The sequence below is a fragment of the Asterias rubens genome, chromosome 15, assembly GCF_902459465.1.
Source record: "Asterias rubens chromosome 15, eAstRub1.3, whole genome shotgun sequence".
NCBI lineage: Eukaryota > Metazoa > Echinodermata > Asteroidea > Forcipulatida > Asteriidae > Asterias > Asterias rubens.
This window is the reverse complement of record NC_047076.1, coordinates 8970592-8990297: the sequence shown is the minus strand read 5'-3', so window position 1 is coordinate 8990297 and position 19706 is coordinate 8970592. Positions and strand designations below refer to the sequence as shown.

Sequence of the window (19706 nt, the reverse complement as noted above, 5' to 3'; positions counted from 1 at the left end):
TTTTGAGAAATTCTCAGTCAAAATAGTAAAAGACTTCTGGCATACAGCCTGTTGAAGGCATCTAAAAGCAAACAAATTTGTGCCTCAAGGGTATTTTCTTTTATAAGGTTTTTGCAACTTCGATGACCAAATGAGCCAAAATGTTCACAGATTTGTTATTTAAAGGAACACGTTGCCTTGGATCGGTCGAGTTGGTCTTTGAAAAGCGTTTGTCACCGTTTGTTATAAATGGCCGACCGTGTTAGTTCGCAGAGCAAAAGGAAAACCACGCAATTTCGAGGCAAATTCGTGTGGATCATTGTATTCTACTTTTAAAACCTCTTTCTACACATGTGCATTTCATAAAAAACGGTTACCACCTGATAAATATACACAGACACAAGGATTTGTTGTTGTAGTGAACTCTGCCAAGAGTTAATTTATTCCGTACTCTGAATTCCGTGGTAAAACGCCAATTCATAATAATATAAGGGATTTCCCTTTATTTAATTCCATCCAGTGATATCCACTCATAAAGAAGTATACCAGTTCCAATTATAAATACACTTTGCCGCCAATCCGCAAAGGTTCCCAATTACACTTTGCGAACGGTAAATTTCCAATCCGCAAAGGTTCCCACTTCTCAGCGATTTGCCAAAGAAGGTACCAGACCATTTACAATTATTATAATTATAAATGCACTCATTGACTGGAGAAAACTCCGGGTCAATGAGGTTCCCACTTCCAGCGAGTTGCCAAGAAGGTACCAAATTAATTTACTTCTTTATATACAATCACATCATTTTATTACCACCATATTTATCCATATCAATTCACATAAATTAATTTACCACTTCCTCACAGGCTACCATGCCTATTAGCTTCTTGTTTATAGGAACAACCTAAACTTACCGCCAAAGAAAATTTTGATATACAAATTTGCCCAAACGCCCAAACACCCCCCCTTCTTTTTCTTTTTTTTTTTTTTTTTTTTTTTTTTACAAAACTTTGTCCGAGTGTGTAGTGGAGAACCTCAACCCGTCTGATAAATTTTATGAACCAAATGAATCATGTCTTGCCAGTACGCACCTTCCGGGAAGGGTTAATGAGATGGGGGTGTTTTATAACATGTGCGTTTTGCATCTCCCGAAGTATCTTCTTTGCATACATATTAAAATCCCAAGTGCAGCGTTTGTCTGCCCTCCTTTAACTTGACCTTGATACTTCGCTCCAAGTTATCCGTGTGTAGGGTAGGATATTCCTAATTACCTTTAGGCTCTCTTTTACCCTATGTCTTATCTGTCCCGAAATGTCCTTCAAGATATCTTTGGTCTCTAGATGTAACACTATTGTCCTCGGGACCTTGCCTTTTGCCAGGTATCTCCTGAGCCTAGTCCCAGCCGTCCAGGCGTGCCCCAGATACGCCTTTCCATGTCACTGTACCACCACTGTGCCGCTGTTGTGGCGAATGATACTGTCCCCGATAAACATCTGTATACAAAAAGAAATTCCAAAGAAAAACAGCCTGGGTAATCTGTTCTGACTAATATTTTATCTTGTCACAGTCTTGTATGTAGTTGAAAATGTTGTACACAATTTGTTACCAACCAACTCAACATTCACCAATCTTGTAAATGCTGATTTATCTTAAACGGCAATATGCTATTTAAAGAAGCGGTTGCTCTACACTGCTTATTTATGACCTTACTACTAGCTAACCCCTTTTAGACAATTGAAAACATTAAGTCTGGCCTAATGTAGGATTCAAGTGCTCCAGACTTCCATCTCCCCATACTTTTGATTTGTTCCTCCCGAACTCCAAACATATCCTGCAACTATGAACTGACAAAGCGTGTGGGGTTTACCTGATGGCCTTAATCCCTGCATTAAGATGTGATTAACTTGTCTGGCTGACAAAGGGCCCCCCCTAAATGTACAAACAGTGAAGTATTGGCATTCCTGTCAATAGAAATGATTTGACTTTACCCACATGATCCGTTTTTGAATATCTTAGAACTACTTGCAAATTCCCTTCCTGATTAAAGAAAATGTAACCAATACGCAACCCCCGGGAATTACCATCATGAGTTGTAAACTCACTCACCCTCAGAATAACCGAAAGGGGCAACCAAGAATGCTGCTTTTAAAAGCAGAGCTTCATAGGTCATATAAGTCAAATATGGTATGTCTGCAAGTTATGCTGCAACCGGATGAAGATGACTGCAAACTATGCTGCAACCGGATCAACTGATCCCTTTTTAATCATTCATCTTCTCTTTTCATCTTCCACTCTTCTACGTTTACATCGAACATTTTTGTCTTCACTGTAAAATTTTCACCCTGTAATTGAAACTATTTCAATCATGCATCTTGTCATTTCATGTGTATGCTCTGTTACATTTTAATCCACCATTATAATGTTTGTTACTTTTTGTAACCACTTTACGAGTTGTTGTTTTCACTGCCAATCATTACACATGTTACTTGAATAACCGGATCAACTGATAATTTTTAATCATGCGTCTTCTCATCTCATGTACATACTCTATTACGTTATAGTCCAACATAATGATGTTTGTTACTTTTTGTAATCACTTTACGAATTTTTGTCTTAACTGACCATAATTGCACCCTGTAACTTGAATAACCGGATCAACTGATCATTTTTAATCATGCGTCTTCTCATCTCATGTACATACTATGTTACGTTTAGTCCCACATTATAATGTTTGTTACTTTTTGTAACCACCGAATTTTTGTCTTCACTGACAATAATTACATCCTGTAACTTATATAACCGGATCAACTGATCATTTTTAATCATGTGCCTTTGTTTTTAATATACGTAAGCTTTACGGTTTAGCCCGCATACAATGTTCGTTACATTGTGTACCGACATTTTTACGACACAACGTGTCATTGCCATGGAACATCAGTGCTGTGTTGACCGCCAGATACGAAAAAACCAACCGATATTGGAAACGTACACCTGATCTATGCAAATCAACGCTTTCAGGCTCAAGCTAGTACTGACCTCCCTGCTAAGCTATGGTAGCTGTTACTGTTACCGATGATACTTAAACTATATAACGACTAAGAAAAGACTAAATTAACAAAACTTTAACGTGTATATTGATAGCATAGCAAGCTAAGCCTTACCCTGGGTACCGCACCCAGCCCTATTCAATGTTCCCGCCGAACCATTGAACCGTGTAACTCTTTATACATAACAAGTATAAAGCAGTTTCATTCTAATTCGCCCCGGGACTCAACCGAATAATTCAGTATTTTACAGACTGGCGGTAAAATACTAACCAGACTGCTCAGCACTGGAAATGTAATGGGACATCTTGAATCTTGCCGAGGGTCCAAGCGTCTACAAAACTCTTTCATCTTAGAAACAATGAAACTACCCGTGGGATCCTCCCAATTGTGCAATTTATGAACATATGAAATAATAACTACAAGCATAGAGAATCACACTGGATTCACCGACTCAAGACAGTCAAACCCTTTGGACTAAACATAAACACTGGTGTTAAATAACTTCCCATTACCTCCCTCACTTCACTTCTGCCTGAGAACTATATGTTGTTTATATTCTGTAAATAAAGTATAAATTAATTTTTTTAAGTTGTTCTTATATATTTGTTACTATAACTATCTCATGTAAGTAACCCCCCTTCTTTTTTCCACAGGTCCCTCATACCTATTTTTAATACCCTCGTACCTTTGATCTTGCTTTTCTCTATTAATTGACCATTGTTAGTTACATCATGATGCAACTGGTTCTCTAATTTTACCCTTTCATGTTTCCCTGCATTGTTAACGAACAATGCATTTACCACTTTTATGGTCCAGTAATCCATCCTTTTATACGAAACATCCTTTGTCCTCGCCACTTTACTCGTATTGGTTCATAGCCACCAATTGTTTCTGAAATAGAAACTTTGATTGGCTGTTATTTTCCCGCTTCTTTCTTTCCCGCTTCTTTCTTCCCTTAATCCCTTTCCCCTCTCTTTTTCTATAAATGGATATGTATTTGTTTGTACTTGTTTTATGCCTCTGAACTATGTCCGGTTTGGATCGAAAACTAAGGCCATCATACCCTATTCATTAAACATATGAAATACCAGATACGTATGTACCAATGGAAGAAGATGCAAAGGTCTTTACTTTTAATATTATGCAATAGGCTACCACTTGATTTATGGAAGCTGGCCATTTAGTGCCTAATAATGATCAATCATTCCGAAAGGCTATAATGAAACTTGCTATTGCCCTTCTATTATTTATGTACACTTTGTTCTAGAGCTTGATGAACACATGGTGCTGTGACGTGCAATGCCCATAATTCATCGTCAATTATTGATGCCCATGATCTAACTGGTGTTAATTGCTGCCTCATTCTAAAAGTGCGCCATCCCCCCTTAGTGGACGAGCTGCCCTCTGTGCGTACAATCTGACAATATTTCAACAATTCTAGGTGTTCTATGGAGATGAGCTCGCAAGTACACTGCTGCATAAGTCAAAATGCAGAGGTCCATGTATGTATAGAAGTAATTGCACGCCTGTGTTTAATTTCTTTCCATATTATAGAACCCCCCTCGTTTACAGCCAGCAAAAATGATTGTGTCTTGACCGCTGTTTGTACTACTATAGGATCACTCTTCTTTATAAGATCACAGCGATATCCACAAACTCGCTATGAATAATCTTAAAATGTTAAGGTTAGCGGTAGGCCCTCGCCCATTTCGCTACAAACCGATATCGATGGATTAAAGGGAGTTGATGGCTAATTCATATGCTGCATGTTATTCACCGTCGGTATGCTTCAAGAGCCCGCTCTGCAATCAATGGACCCCTACATGTTACTGCTCCCTACTGTATTTATGTTGCACCCTGCATTTGAAAGTTGGGCACCACCCAGTTCTATTGAAGATGATGTCCCTCCTAACCTATTACATGCCCCATCCCTGTTATGTAAGGAATACCCTGAATATTGACTAGAGTTCGCCAAGTTGTACACTAAACTACTAGGGTTACTTATTCCTGATTGGCCTGACTAACACAAGCTCTGACTAACTTTCATATTAAATGGCAAGCTGCCAGCAAAATTATGATTGTTCGCCCTTTCTTGTCCTTGTGTACCTGTACTCGTGCTTTGAGAATGTTGGCCCGTTATACCCTGAGTAACCTACAAAGGCCGTGAAATATCGTGACTATTAATCTGTGGGATGTTCGCAATTATTGGCCCTTTATACACACTAGATGTTTGAAACCTTTCCGTATTCACGGTACTCGTGCTACCTACTCGCGTTACTGTTGGGGCTGTACTTGCCCCAGCATTACATGTAGGTCTGAAAATGTAGCGACTCACCCGATGGACCGATTGGCCCGGCTAGTAAGCCATCGGCTTCACCACTCTCTGTAGCCGCCCATCTTCGCCCTCATCATCAGGTATCCCTTGGATTTCTTCAATGCGGTTCCCACTTCCAGCGAGTTTTGCGCAACTATACAATCTATCTTAACTCCTCGGTGGCAGAATATTCAATGACGGTTCCCAGAAAGACAAGCACCCTTTCCCCGAAATGCATTGCTTTGGTTGGTTGAAAAGAACAATGGAACCCCGTCTGAATGCGCCCTGACAATCCCAATCGCTTAGCCCCGACTGTGCAACGTGACTATAATTTGTGAAGGGATCGCACAGTGGGTCAGAATTGAATCAAGGTGCACCAAAATTATGTTTCAACATAACAAATTATGAAAATTATATTTCAACACACTTATGATGAAAAGTTGGTTGAAGTGGGGTTTTCGGATACGTATAATTCGATGGTCATGGTTTTAAATGTCTACGACGTCATCATAGTCCTAAGTCGTGATTGGTCGGCAGCCGTTTTATTATCCTATACTAATATGCGTAGGGCAAGTGCATACAATTGTTTTCAAATAATTTTGTGTCTAACCTAGGCATATCAACGTTGTTGTTTTGGTGATGCAAAGTGTGTTTTCTTAAAGGTTTCTATAATAACGGTACTCATTTTAATGGTGGTCTTTCTTTGATGCTGAACAGAAAATATTTATGACCGCTGACACACACCCGAGTAGTAACATGGTTGAGTCAAAACAGGCGTCTCTCATAGGGGGTATACAATCTCCAAACTGAAAAATTTTTCAAAGTCGCAAAAAATCGCAACCATAATTGGTTTTAGACTGTTCCTGGAGGTTCAGGCTTCTGTAAAAAAAAAGTGAGAATCGGTGGCATTTTATAATTCCTTTTTCTCTGATTAAAAAGAATCATGGCAATTAGGGGGCATTTTATGGGAGTTCTCAGGCTTTTTTAAACACTAAACAGAAATGAAACTGATTATTAATTTAATTTTCATGAAATAAGACTATAAACAACAACCGAACCGATTTTCATGGCGTTATCTTTTATGAGCTGTTGAGGGTAGCAAGTTAAAATACCTAAAAAGTTCACCGGCTTTGCCGCACTTTTTACCATTTTGTGATTAAATGAAATTATAACCCGTATTTTAAAGAGATTTTTTTCATTAATTCTTTCATAAAACATACCTCTGGACCACGAGGAACAATAAACAAAATGTATTGTGTGTTTTTTAAACAATCATCAATTGCCCTTGTTTGGCCCAGTTTAACTTTGACCTGGCCCACTGTGGATCGGTGCGTACATGTATGCCATTTTCATATTTTAGGCTTCTGAATTAATTCCTTCAAATTATTTTGTTGTATGAATAAAAATAAAAATTAACAAACAAACAAACAAGGATCTCTCTCATTAACACAGTTTGTTTGTCAAGGCTATCAATACTACAGAAACGTAATGATTGGTAAGAAACCAAAATCGTTAAAGGCAGTGGACACTTTTGGTAATAACTCAAAATAATTATAAAACATTGTGAGAAACAGCTCCCTCTGAAGTGCCATAGTTTTGGAGAAAGAAGTAATTTTCCACGAATTCGATTTCGAGACCTCAAGTTTAGAACTTGAGGTCTCGAAATCAACCATCTAAACGCACACAACTTCGTGTGACAAGGGTGTTTTCTTCTTTCATTATTATCTCGCAACTTCGATGACCGATTGAGCTCAAATTTTCACAGGTTTGTTATTTTATGCATATGTTGAGATACACCAAATGTGAAACCTAGTCTTTGACAATTACCAATAGTAACTTATTTAAAGTTTTCTGGTGGTCGGTGTACACTTTGAAGACTATATCATTCGTCTTGGATCGTCTCACTGATATTAACATGGAGTCGAAGCGTCTTAGACCCGTACAGGTAAAGGTCTCGTGTCCGATTTGTGGGAAGAGCTTTTCGCGTAGCGACAATAAGAAACGACACCAACATACACCCAAGCACCCCAGTATCGGAAGCCAATCGAAAGCTTGTCCCAGTTGTGATAAGGTGTTTTCCACTTCAAACAATTTGAAGAAACACCTTATCCACAGAAGAGGAGGATTCTGAAGACGAGGACGTGGAGTGGGAGGAGCTTCATGAAGACGATGGTGATGAATCAACAGATGATGATGATGATGATGATTTTGAAAATGAAGACGTGATGGAGGAGGGGGACGACCGTAAAGATGATGATAGTGATGGACTAACAGATGATGATGGCCTTGAAAATGAAGGAGATGAGGAGGAGGAGGAGGAGTTTTTTGAAGACGATAGTGATGAATCAACAGATAATAACATTTATGAAAGCGAAGAAGTTGAGGAGGAGGAGGAGGAGGAGGGATTATGTGAAGACGATAGTGACGAATCAACGGAAGATGACGATTTTGAAGATGAAGAGGAGTCGGAGAAGGAAGATGACGATAGTGATTTATCAACAGACGATAGTGCTTATGAAAATGAAGAAGAGGACAGCGGGAGACGTCCAACGAAAATACTGAATTTTTCGATAAAGAATGCTAAACTTATTATGTTTAAATGATGAACGTTTTTTTTTCTTCAATCCTACACGCCCAAGATTGTATTGTTTGAATAATAATACATAACAGTATTATCAACGGAAGTTTGTTGAAGCATAATATTCTATCAACTGTAAATACTATGAGGGCTTGAATAAGTGATCGTGACACATTAAAAAAAAACATGATGAGTAAAAACATATTAATTAATTAAATAAATTAATAAACAAAATTTAAAACAAATAACAAAATAAATATATTGTTAATGTCTTTCCTTAAGTTTTCAAAATAGGCAGGCGCGGGTCGCTGGGGTCTAATCAATCACCTGCATGCGAACGAAGTTCATTCGACAGATTTCAAAGTTCTTGTCATAAATGGGGGGGGGGGGGTCATCATGTACAATTAATTTAAGTATTGTGGCGGTTATAAGCAGTTGTTAATGGAGTGTTATATACCGATTAAATGTGTTGTTGTTTTTTGGTCCAAAAAGTGATAACCTTTGTGTTTGTTTTTGTGTATACTTGTTTTCTCTGCAGTCCCTTTTGGCAAAGGTAAACAGACCCTGTCCGAGCGATGGCGGTACATGATGTGGGCATGGAGTTATAGAAAACAAAGATAGCTCCACGGTATGGGGAACAAGAACTGACACGTTTGGCTGGTAGACCAATCAGTTGTGACGTCATATATTGACTACCAGATGGGTTAGTGATCAAAGGTCATCGCGGGTTGTGTACACGAAGTGAAGGCCACGGGCAATAATGGTTACTGATTAGGATAATATTAGATTCTATTGTCACACTTTATACCATTACTATTAATTTAACGTTTAACATAAAACATAAAACGGGGGGGGGTATGACCATTTTCAGAAACCTAGGAGTCCGTACAGAGCATAATATGGTACGTACACATAATTGGGTTTTCCGCTCGGGTCTTTGTAGTCTTGGTTCCAAGACCATTGGTGTTGCGCGATCACACACAACCAACGTTCCGAGTATGCACGGCAAAAACTGTACACGCTTGTAATGAACGAACGCTAGCGGCCGCTCTGTTTCTCTGATTTAGATCTCACCATGTCTAGAGTCTGTGCTCACCAAGGTCTTGGACATTTGCAAATTGAAGGCGTGGCCAGACTATGTAAATGACTTTTAATGTGTGCAATATTCATATCACGTGACGAATTGAAGATGACTATTCAAACTAGATCGAGTCAAAGGTCAATATGATCGGCGCTCTATTTTTAATAATCTTTGCTCAAAGTGATTCCGTGGTCATTAGGCCTATATTAAAAGGAAAACAGTGAAATTTCAAGTATAGACTACTTATTCAGATTATGGATACGTGACGATTTGAAATCGTAAATAATGGTCAAAATCGAACGTAAGATTAGCATTCAGAGAGTCCGTGTAACGGACGCTTGTACGGCCGCACGGCGTGGGGCAATCGGAACGTAAGCCTTGTGGAATATCACGTACGCCCATGCCGTGTCTCGTGGGGGTTGGAGGTGTTAAATCCCGTGCGCTATTCCGTTGTTTCTTATGATCGCAACGTTCCAATTGCTCCATTTTGTTTCATGGCCCCCTAATTTCTTTTTGTTATGAGTTTTCAGGTAATTTTGATGATGTCAAATGTAGGAATACCGCATATTGTTATATTGACATCGTTGTGTGAGTAACTTAAACAAATTATGAGAATTTTTTTATAAAAGGTTGAAATAAAAATAATGATAAAACAAAATTCCCTCAAAGCATAATTTGTCAAACAAAGTATTATTTTTTAATTCTGTGAATGAAGAGTTATTTTTGAGGTAATGATCAAATTGGGCAACTAGTGGAATTTATGACCCGACTATAGTCGCAGCTACTCAGCTCCGCGCTCTGCTTACATTCCAAGATCTGCTTACGTTCCTTGAAGTTACGCTATAATATCAAAAGGTACGCTTTCAATCCTATGTCAAGTTACGCTTACGTTCCAAGATACGCAGCTTTGTTTACGTTCCAAGATATGCTTACGTTTCAAAAGATATGTCATCCAAGCTACGCAGCTACTCAGCTACGCTTACATTCCTAGACTTGCTTACGTGCCTTCAAGTTACGCTATAATATTAAAAGGTACGCTTTCAATCCCATGTCAAGTTACGGTTACGTTCCAAGATACGCAGCTACGTTTATTTTCCAAGTTATGGTTACGCTCCAAAAGATATTTTTTGTTCCAAGCTACGCAGCTACTCAGCTACGCTTATACACTCCAAGATACGTTTAGGTTACGCTATAATATCAAAAGGTACGCTTTCAATCCCGAGTCAAGCTATGCTTACGTTCCAAGATCTGCAGCTACGCTTACGTTTCAAAATAAGTTCTCAAAAGGACACTTTGAATCCCTCAAGATTTCCTTCCCCCAAGATTAAACAACTTTCACTGTGAATAACACTACAGGACCCACCAGTTATCGTTTTGGCAGAAAATACTGTATAAAATTTCTTTACTATCCAAAAATTTAGTCTACAACATTTCAAATTTAATTAAAAATTGGCTGGTAACCAGTTTCTGCTAAGCAATACTACTTTGTGCTACATAAGCAAATTGTTGTGCCAATACAGGCTTCATGAAATTGGGCCCTGGCACGTCGGGAGCATAACGCCACGATCGCATTTCAAACTGGGTCCTCAAACTGCACCATGGCAATGCAGAAGTCTGGATCTGGATATTAATAGAAAGGTTTGTGGTGTTACCGCAAACTTTTCTATATCGTATTGCCACTATGCAAAGTTTCAAATCCTACGGATCTGGATATTATTATACTCCGATAAAAACGTATACCCACACACACATGCAGAGTATAGCAAAAGTCATGCAACGCACTTACTGCATGCATTGTACACTGCATATACAACACTGATTAATATTCATGAGCCAACCGCAACGCAGCCTCTGATTGGCTCCACCGGAAAGTCGGGGAGATTTGCCGAAAAACAATAAAAAAGTTAAGACCCGTCGTTGCAAATAACCAAGACCATGGTGAGATCTAAATCAGAGAAACAGAGCGCCCGCTAGCGTTCGTTCATTACAAGCGTGTACAGTTTTTGCCGTGCATAATCGGAACGTTGGTTGTGTGTGACCGCGTAACACCAATGGTCTTCGAACCAAGACTAGGGTCTTTGTTGGCCGGTCCGACAATTGAGGGCAAGTTCGAACACGATGAAAACGTAGCAGACGACAACAGAACTACTGGACTCGTACACTCTAGGTCGAGGGGTGTTATTTACGCTAGTTCTTTGGGTCGAAAAACGTGAAACTCATACTTGATCGTAATATTAAAACAAATAAAAAATAATAATAATAATAATATATCAAAGTTCAACAACGTATCGTCTTACTGTGATGTCTTACACTTTGACCTCCCCGCTTGCTGTCTGTGCTGGTAAAAAGAAGAAGAAAAAAGGGGGGGGGTCTTCGACACACCCCCATCAAGCATCCTACATACAACGACCCACCCGAGCCATGATCCACACAACTTGTGGATCTACATCGTCCAAGTTAAACAATCAAAAAGAAATATAAAAACACTATAGCTCAAATATTTATGAAATTATTCCATTATGCACCATAAGCATATACACCCCTTGCAGCATTATCGACCAATCCACTATTTACCGATACGTTCGGGGAAACTCCCACCTTCATCGAAGACCCACAATGACCCACATGACTGTGGGTCATGACCCGCCTTCAGAAAACGGGGTCATTTACGCATTATATACTACTTAGTAGTGGTAGATTCATGAAGAGTTACTGAGATACGAGTCATTCTTTTATCTAAATACTCTGATGTAAAAAATGTTTTTTTTTTCGAAAAAATATTGTCTGTTTAGTACTCATTTTATTATGTACATTTTTTACCGGCCATTTTTTAATACAAGTGTTTGATTGTAAACTCAGCTACAACTGTGTAAATTAATTTAGATTAATACGTTTTGGAAGTTCATGTTTTGTATTAACGAATCCAACCTAATTATTGTTGCTAATAAAATTATCCTTACTTAATGAAGTATACATACCTTTGGGCGTTGGAACCGATTGCTGTTTCCTGAAAATAGCATCCATTTTAAATTGGAGTTGTGATGCTAGCAACATCAAACAGTAAACGACAACTGCGGCAATCGTTCCAGTAGCAGCCAGCACTATTTTACGCATTTTGTTTCTTATGGGTATTAAAAAAGCCAAGAGATGACAATATTTTACCGGGTTGAACAATATTTGTTGACTAAAGACACTTTCAATTTCGGATGTTCTCTGTGTAGATTGCGTTGCGATGACCGCTCAATAATACATTCACTCGAAAATTGTAGGGCCTATTGTTTGCAATAACTTTATTGTGAAACAGCTTGGCTTAATGACATCAATAGTGACAAATGTCTAGTGGAGTGTAGACTGTATTCAAGTCCCGTTCTCGTGCGAGGGGGTCCTAGGCATCTTGCGCCAACTATAAGGACTCTCACGGGAAGGGACTTGAGTCAAGTCTAAGTGGAGTGTGGCATTCTTACTCCATAGGCATTCGTCACTCACGCTTTTAACACACACACACTTAGAAATTCCCTGCTTACCCGTGCAATACGCTAGGCGTTTTAAATGCAGTGGGCGCTATTGATAATTGCTCAAAATAATTATTAGCATGAAACTTTGGTAACGAGTAACGGGCAGAGGTTGATAGTATAAAACATTGTGAGAAAGCTCTCCCTCTGAAGTGACATAGTTTTCGAGAAAGAAGTAATTTTCCACAAATTTGATTTCGAGATCTGAGAATCAAATTTTGAAGCATCTAAAAGCACACAACTTCGTGTGACAAGGGTGTTTTTCTTTCATAGTTATCTCGCAACTTCGACGGCTCATTATTATGCCAGGAACTTCTCTTTACTCATTTCGTTCTCGTTCATTTTGTCCCATGAAACCATAGGCATCAAACAGTCGCATACACCCACAACCAACCCCTCGACAGAGCTATGTTTGTGATTACCTTCTTTTTATTGAACGGAGTTAATGCAGAATAGTATTTTATCAAAACAAGTAAATGCTATTTGCGTCCCAACACCTTGTATTTAAGAAAAGTCAAAGGTAGTATAATTTTGTGTAACATTTAATTACAACTTGCAAAAAATATCCATATACATACACATTAGCAATCCAATGTGTTTTAGAAAAGATTATTTAAGTTTTATCATGAACCATTTTTAACAGTAACAGTGGAAGGTCTGTTGTCACGCGTTACTTACAAAGTCTGAAATATAGGCCTACATCTCCTTATAGACCTTTCTAAACCGCATTGGCATGGGCGGCTGACGACCGTTCAGAAACGATCAATCATGTTTTAACCATGACGTCACTAAATTCAACATGTTAACAACTTTCAATAAACACATATACATCCAATAACTGGTTGCTTTGTTACTAACTAAATCAACAATATTTGAATATTAATTTGTGTAACATTGTTGAAATTGCTTTTATGGCATCACATAATTCTCTAACCAGGAGCAGAGCTGTGTATTGAGAGAGTTGCGACAAGGAGGGACCCATTTTTCTTTGGTCACGTGGTTGCTGGGCGCCATGTTGTCTCCAAACGCAGCACAACCCAATGGGCAGACTAGTCTGGCACCCTGTGTTCGCCCATGCGTTTCTTGGGAACAAAATGGCTTCTAATCGCAAGTTGTCGCAACTCTCCCAGTGTACGGCTCTGACCAGGAGTGCGTTTTGGCGACCCCAAACAAGTAAACGAGTCGGTTACCGTTTGGTCTGAACAGCATCGTCACACCGCGATTCAACCTTGAACACGCGAAAATGCTCAACCGATGACCAAAGCTCAATCTGCTTCTGGTTGTGGTCGCCAAAACGCACTCCTTTGTTGGCAAACTAACCTCGGGCTGTGACGTTGCAAATTTAGCCATTTTGAGATGGTGGACACAGCACTATGACACTATTAATGAGTAAATCTGCCTGTATACACCCAAACCAAACCAGTGCACTCGTCATAGGGTCCCCCATATCTCAACAAGGTCATTAGAAAAGTCTATATATCTCTTTTAAAAAGTCGAATGACGCCCTCTTGGTGCAGTTTTGACCAGAGAAAGCGTTCGTTATCCACGTCGTGAGAGCCGGTCGAGACGTCCGTGTGCTTCACGAAGCTCGTATCGTAGTAGTGCATGGTAAATCGGGGATCATAACCGAATCCATAGATTGTCACCTCGTCACAGAGATGGAGGGCAAGAAATACTGTCATAGCACCTGTGAAAAGAATAGGCATGGCAGCTTATTTACCGAGTTTCCCCGAAGTAAAACGGATTTTCCCGAAGTGTAACGAGTTTTCCCGAAGTAGAACGAGTTTTCCCCGAGGTATGTCAAGAAAGACCGGAAACATCCGAACATAACATCAGAAGAACATTCGAACCTGTAGATCGTTAACTTGTCGCAGGTACAGCGGGAAAGAAATACAGTCATGGCAACTGAAATGGATGAGCAAATCAGCCGCGCATCAACGAACTTTATCCCGAAATTTTGCGAGTTCAAACGGACTTATCCGAACATTTTACGGAAACCTCCTAACTCTCGAAGAATGTCAACTCTTATAACCTGACATGGTGCAAAGAAAAGCCGGTCTCCACTGAAATGTGCTGTGCATGGTGTCAGTAGAAGGATGCGTCTGATGGGGACACACAAAGGAAAATAGTATTGGAAATCGATAAAAACGCAAAGGAATGAATGGAATAATTAATGAGGACACACAAAGGAAATGATTAAAGCTTTGGGGACACACAAAGGAGGGGATTAAGGTTTTGGGGACACACAAAGGAAGACGAAAGGTTGAATGGAATTTTTAATGAGGACACACAATGGAGGACGGAAGGTGAGGGATTAAAATTTTGGGGACGCACAAAGGAAAGGGATTAAGATTTTGGGGACACACAAAGGAAGACGAAAGGTTGAATGAAATAATTAATGAGGACACACAAAGGAAGACGGAAGGAGAAGGGATTAAAATTTTGGGGACACACAAGGGAAAGGGATTACAATTTTGGGGACACACAAAGGAAGACGAAAGGTTGAATGAAATATTTAATGAGGACACACAAAGGAAGACGGAAGGAGAAGGGATTAAAATTTTGGGGACACACACAGGAAGACGGAAGGTTGAATGAAATATTTAATGAGGACACACAATAGGAAGATGGAGTTTCATCATACCTAAATTAAACGTAAACAGAACTATAGTATACAGGAATAAAATGATCTCCCATCATAGGTAACTAACAGTTTAGTCGACTATATTGACCTATTATTTTCTACCCTCACCTGAAAAGGAAATATTCCATCAGTTATTTACTCAGCAGGACTCCTACGTGTGTAAAAACATTAATGCAGTTAAAGTAATCTTAGCAAATTCACTAAGTTCAACTGAAGTTATTAAATATAATAATATTTGATTTTATGTTATGTTACTTACACTTTTAGTGTTTAAAACCATTATGCAATGACACGTCAAATATAATGCGAGCTTATTTCTGTATTTAGTTTTTATAAAACAAATTATCATTGGAATAAAAAAAAACGAACCCCCAAACTTGAGATTTCCTACATGAAACGCGTACAGTAAATTCGATTCTTTATAATCGAATATTCGGATGTTACTTGAAAAGAAAATATTCGATTCTTTATAATCGAATATTCGGTTGTTGCTTGAAAAGGAAATATTCCATCAGTTGTTAATGTTTTATTTATTTTTTTCAGCAGGACTCCTATGTGTCTTAAAACATTAATGCAGTTAAAGTAATCTTAGTAAATTCACTAAGTACAACTGAAGTTATTAAATATAATAATATTTGATTTTATGTTATGTTACTTACACTTTTAGTGTTTAAAACCATTATGCAATTACACGTCGAATATAATGCGAGCTTGTTTCTGTATTTAGTTTTTATAAAACAAATTATCATTGGAATAAAAAAAAAAACGAACCCCATAATTTGAGATTACCTACATGAAACGCGTACAGTAAATTCGATTCTTTATAATCGAATATTCGGATGTGACTTGAAAAGGAAATATTCCATCAGTTATTTACTCAGTAGGACTCCTACGTGTCTTAAAACATTCATACAGTTAAAGCAGTCCCAGTAAATTTACTATGTTTAACTGAAATCATAAAATTTAACATTATTGAGTGATAGGTAGACATCAAATAAGACAGTTTGGTTATTTCTCTTTTTGGAAGATGTTGGGGGGGGCTCTGAAAAGAACCGGTTGGTTTTGACGCGTACACATTCAACGTCTATTTGAAGGTGATGAACATTGTGATAGCCTTGATTCGTGATGCACTTGCTTTATCACTTTGCAGATGTAGGTCCTTTATATTTCTCCGTCTTTTCTTTTTGCCATCTGGTGGTGCTCCCTTAGCCTTACCGGCCTTCTTCCGTCCCTCTCCACTTGGCTTTTTGAATTTTCCGTGGGCGATATGATATTTAAACAGAGTATGAAAGATTAAATTAATCCCCGTTATAGTAAAAAGAATACATTTCAATTTTAGTATATGGAGAGACTATTATAAACATTCCTATACTCTTTTTTCTTTAAATTTTAAGTTAAAAGCGTTACGTTCAATATAGAATTGAATCTTAAGAGTGTCAAACGTCTTGAGCCATTTTACAAACAAACATATATTTTTTTTAATACTACGAGAAAAATTGTGCGCTACCATGGCTAACGTAAGTTGTTATCGTTCAGTGTTACCTCCTATGACTAAATCAATACATGTGTTGCGTTGCATGAGTCAGCAAAACTAGGAAAGTTTACCTGCCGCGATTAATACATTTATCTTCCCCAGTAACGGATCATCAATTGAGCAAAGAGTAACTGTTAGTGTTTAAAACCACCATGCAATTGCAAGTCGAATATGAAGTGAGCTTATAGTTTCGTATTATTGTAGTGTTTATAAAACAAGTTATCATTGGAATAAAAACGACCCTCATAACATGGGGTTACATGTAACGCGTATAGTCAAATATTTGGATGTTACTTTTAGCAAGTGAGGAAAACAAATTTCAGTTCTCAACTTATTGAGACAAAAATTTGGTATACGATACTAAACACGAACGTTTCTTTTAAAGTTATTAAACGATCTTAACTGTCTACACAGTCCATCTCAAGACTGTTTAGTTACACACCATTACGAGTAGCATATAAAATAAACTCACCAAATTCAGATGGTGCGCATGAAAAACCAACACGTTACCGTAGCTCCATGTTTATAACGACGGCATCGTAGTAGGTTCTTCGATCTCTAATAATATTATATCATTGTTTCTCCCGATACTTATTACACAAACTGATAATAGAAAAATGTATGCTTCTTTTCGACCGAAAAACCGCATCCGGACATTATTCCATGATTTGTACACGTACACAATCGGTAGAGTTGCCACATGTCTATACCTGCAACATTGGATCTACAACAAATTTTGCCCGCTGGGTCATGTACCCCGATTGTTGACGAATCGATTAGTGTTCCCCCACTATTTGCTAAAGGATTAAATTTGTCCAGGCCCTTAAACGAAAAGAGTCTATGCTGTGCACAACAAGACCGTAGCTTCCAATGTTGAATGGAACCGACTGTTGAACGCTTGTCGATATTATAAGAAGACAACCTTTTTATTACATACCGTTATTTTCTGTGGTAAAAAATTAATGACTTCGTCTTCATTACGTATGAAAGACACTGTTTGTTGTTTTTTGCTAACACCAGATACATCACTAACTTGTGTCCGATTTAACTCATGTGAAACTTAATCATCATCATTCACATGAGTGCTTATTAATTATTGTAAAAAAAAAAAAAGTTTGGTTTTAGCGGTTTTTTTGTATGTGATTGTTTTATCACTTTGTTTAAATTTATATCAGTAGTTAGCTTGACGTGCTTCTGACGTTTAGGAATTCATTTAAGGAATAATGTGGACACATAAACAAACGCTACACATTAAACGAAACGTAAGTATAACAAAAATGAACATGTACAAAGACTGCAACACAAAACAAATCAATAAACAAAAAAGTGATTTAAAATTAAGAATTTTCAAAAGGCATGTACACAATTTTACGGACAAAAATATTAAAGTATAGGTCTATCGAGAAACTAAAAAAGAAACAAATGAAACAAAATCAGTAATACAACGAAACACTATACTATAGTCAACGACATGATGAGGAATATTCAACTAAACATCACATTATTATGGTACAACGTGTAGGTTCAGTATAAAAAACATCGATGCAGTCCAAAAACAGTTGGTTCAAAGCGCAGACACTTGCAAACCTCTCACAACTAAATACTAAAAGGTAAAAGCCGAAAACTGAAAACAAAAAAGATTATCAAAATGCAAACCTTAAAGTAAAAGCTAAAGCAAAAATACTGAACTCAAAGCTTAAAAACTATAAAACTAAAAAAGAAATTGAAGCTACAAATACAAACTGATGCAAACAAACCTGGAAAAAAACTGAACTCAAAACTTAAAAACTATAAAACTAAACAACTAAAAACTAACTACAAACTACAAACTGTACACTATCAACAATAAACTAACATAAAAAGCCGCAAAGCTGCGAACTACAGAAGAAAAAAACTAAAGAAAAAACGGGAAAAAAAACACTCAAATCTTAAAAACTATAGCACTTAAGACTGTAAAAACAAATGACAAACAACAAAAATACGTACTGAAAACTGCAAACTACAAAGATTAATAAATAAAAACTAAAAGAAGAAGTAAAACTAAATTCAAAATTTTAAAACCTAAACACCTGAAATCTTAAAAAACTAAAAACTTGAAACTGCAATCCACAAGCTGCAAACTATAAACCAAAAGAAAAAAAAACAAAACAAAAATTAAAAGCCTAAAAACTTAAGCCTACAAACTATTCAACAAAAACAAAATATTACCAAAAACTGCAAACTACATAAAAACTAAAGGGAAAACGAAAACTAAACTCAAATCTTAAAAAACTTACAACCTGGCAAAACTTGAAAGACAAACTACAACTAAAAAACTAAAAGAAAAACATAATGAACTCGAAACTAAAAAACCAAGCAATTTAACCAGCTAAAAGCTTAAAGACTTCAAACTGCAACCTACAACTAACGTAAACTTTGTTTAAAAGTTTACTATTACAAATTTCAAGCTACAAAATAAAACTTGAAGGATAAACGAATACTAGACCTAACTCGAAACTTGAAAACTTAATAAACCATTAATAATAACATAGTATACAAGTACATGTTATCGTAATACAATAATAATAATAATAATAAAATAAACAATTCCAAATGCCAACTGAAATCTAAAAACTAACGAATTTAAGTACATAATACAAACTAAAAACTTAAAGAAAACAGGACTAAATTCCAAACCTGCAAACTTCAAAGCCCACTAAAAAAAAAAAAAAAAAAAAACCTCGTACTGCATAATATTTTAGAACATAAGATGACACTTACTAAACTTTATTCTGAAACTTTTCAACTGAACACAATAATCGAATACAAGTTATGTAGACAACTTGTAAATAAACCATGGAGGTTTTTCCTCCATAAAACAGCAAAACAAGAACTGAACAACGTATGGACTCATTGAGCAAAATGTACAACACTGTAAAGACCACGGAGTAAACATCCAGATCACAAACTGCAAATGATAAAACAATTACACCCTCATACACCGTACATACATACATACTTACGAAAAAGTGTGTTTACC

The 19706-nt window shown here is 37.4% G+C and overlaps 1 protein-coding gene across 1 annotated transcript in view; it reads right to left on the bottom strand.

Annotated features, from left to right (window-relative positions):
• Positions 1-12916: 12916 nt before the first annotated feature.
• Positions 12917-19706, bottom strand: part of LOC117299834 (alpha-N-acetylgalactosaminide alpha-2,6-sialyltransferase 1-like) — a 33990-nt gene continuing 27200 nt past the window's right edge. Inside the window, exon 7 of the mRNA XM_033783380.1 lies at positions 12917-14196. Coding sequence (XP_033639271.1) covers positions 13982-14196 — 215 coding nt within the window. The 3' untranslated portion in view covers positions 12917-13981. The remainder of the gene's footprint in view (positions 14197-19706) is intronic.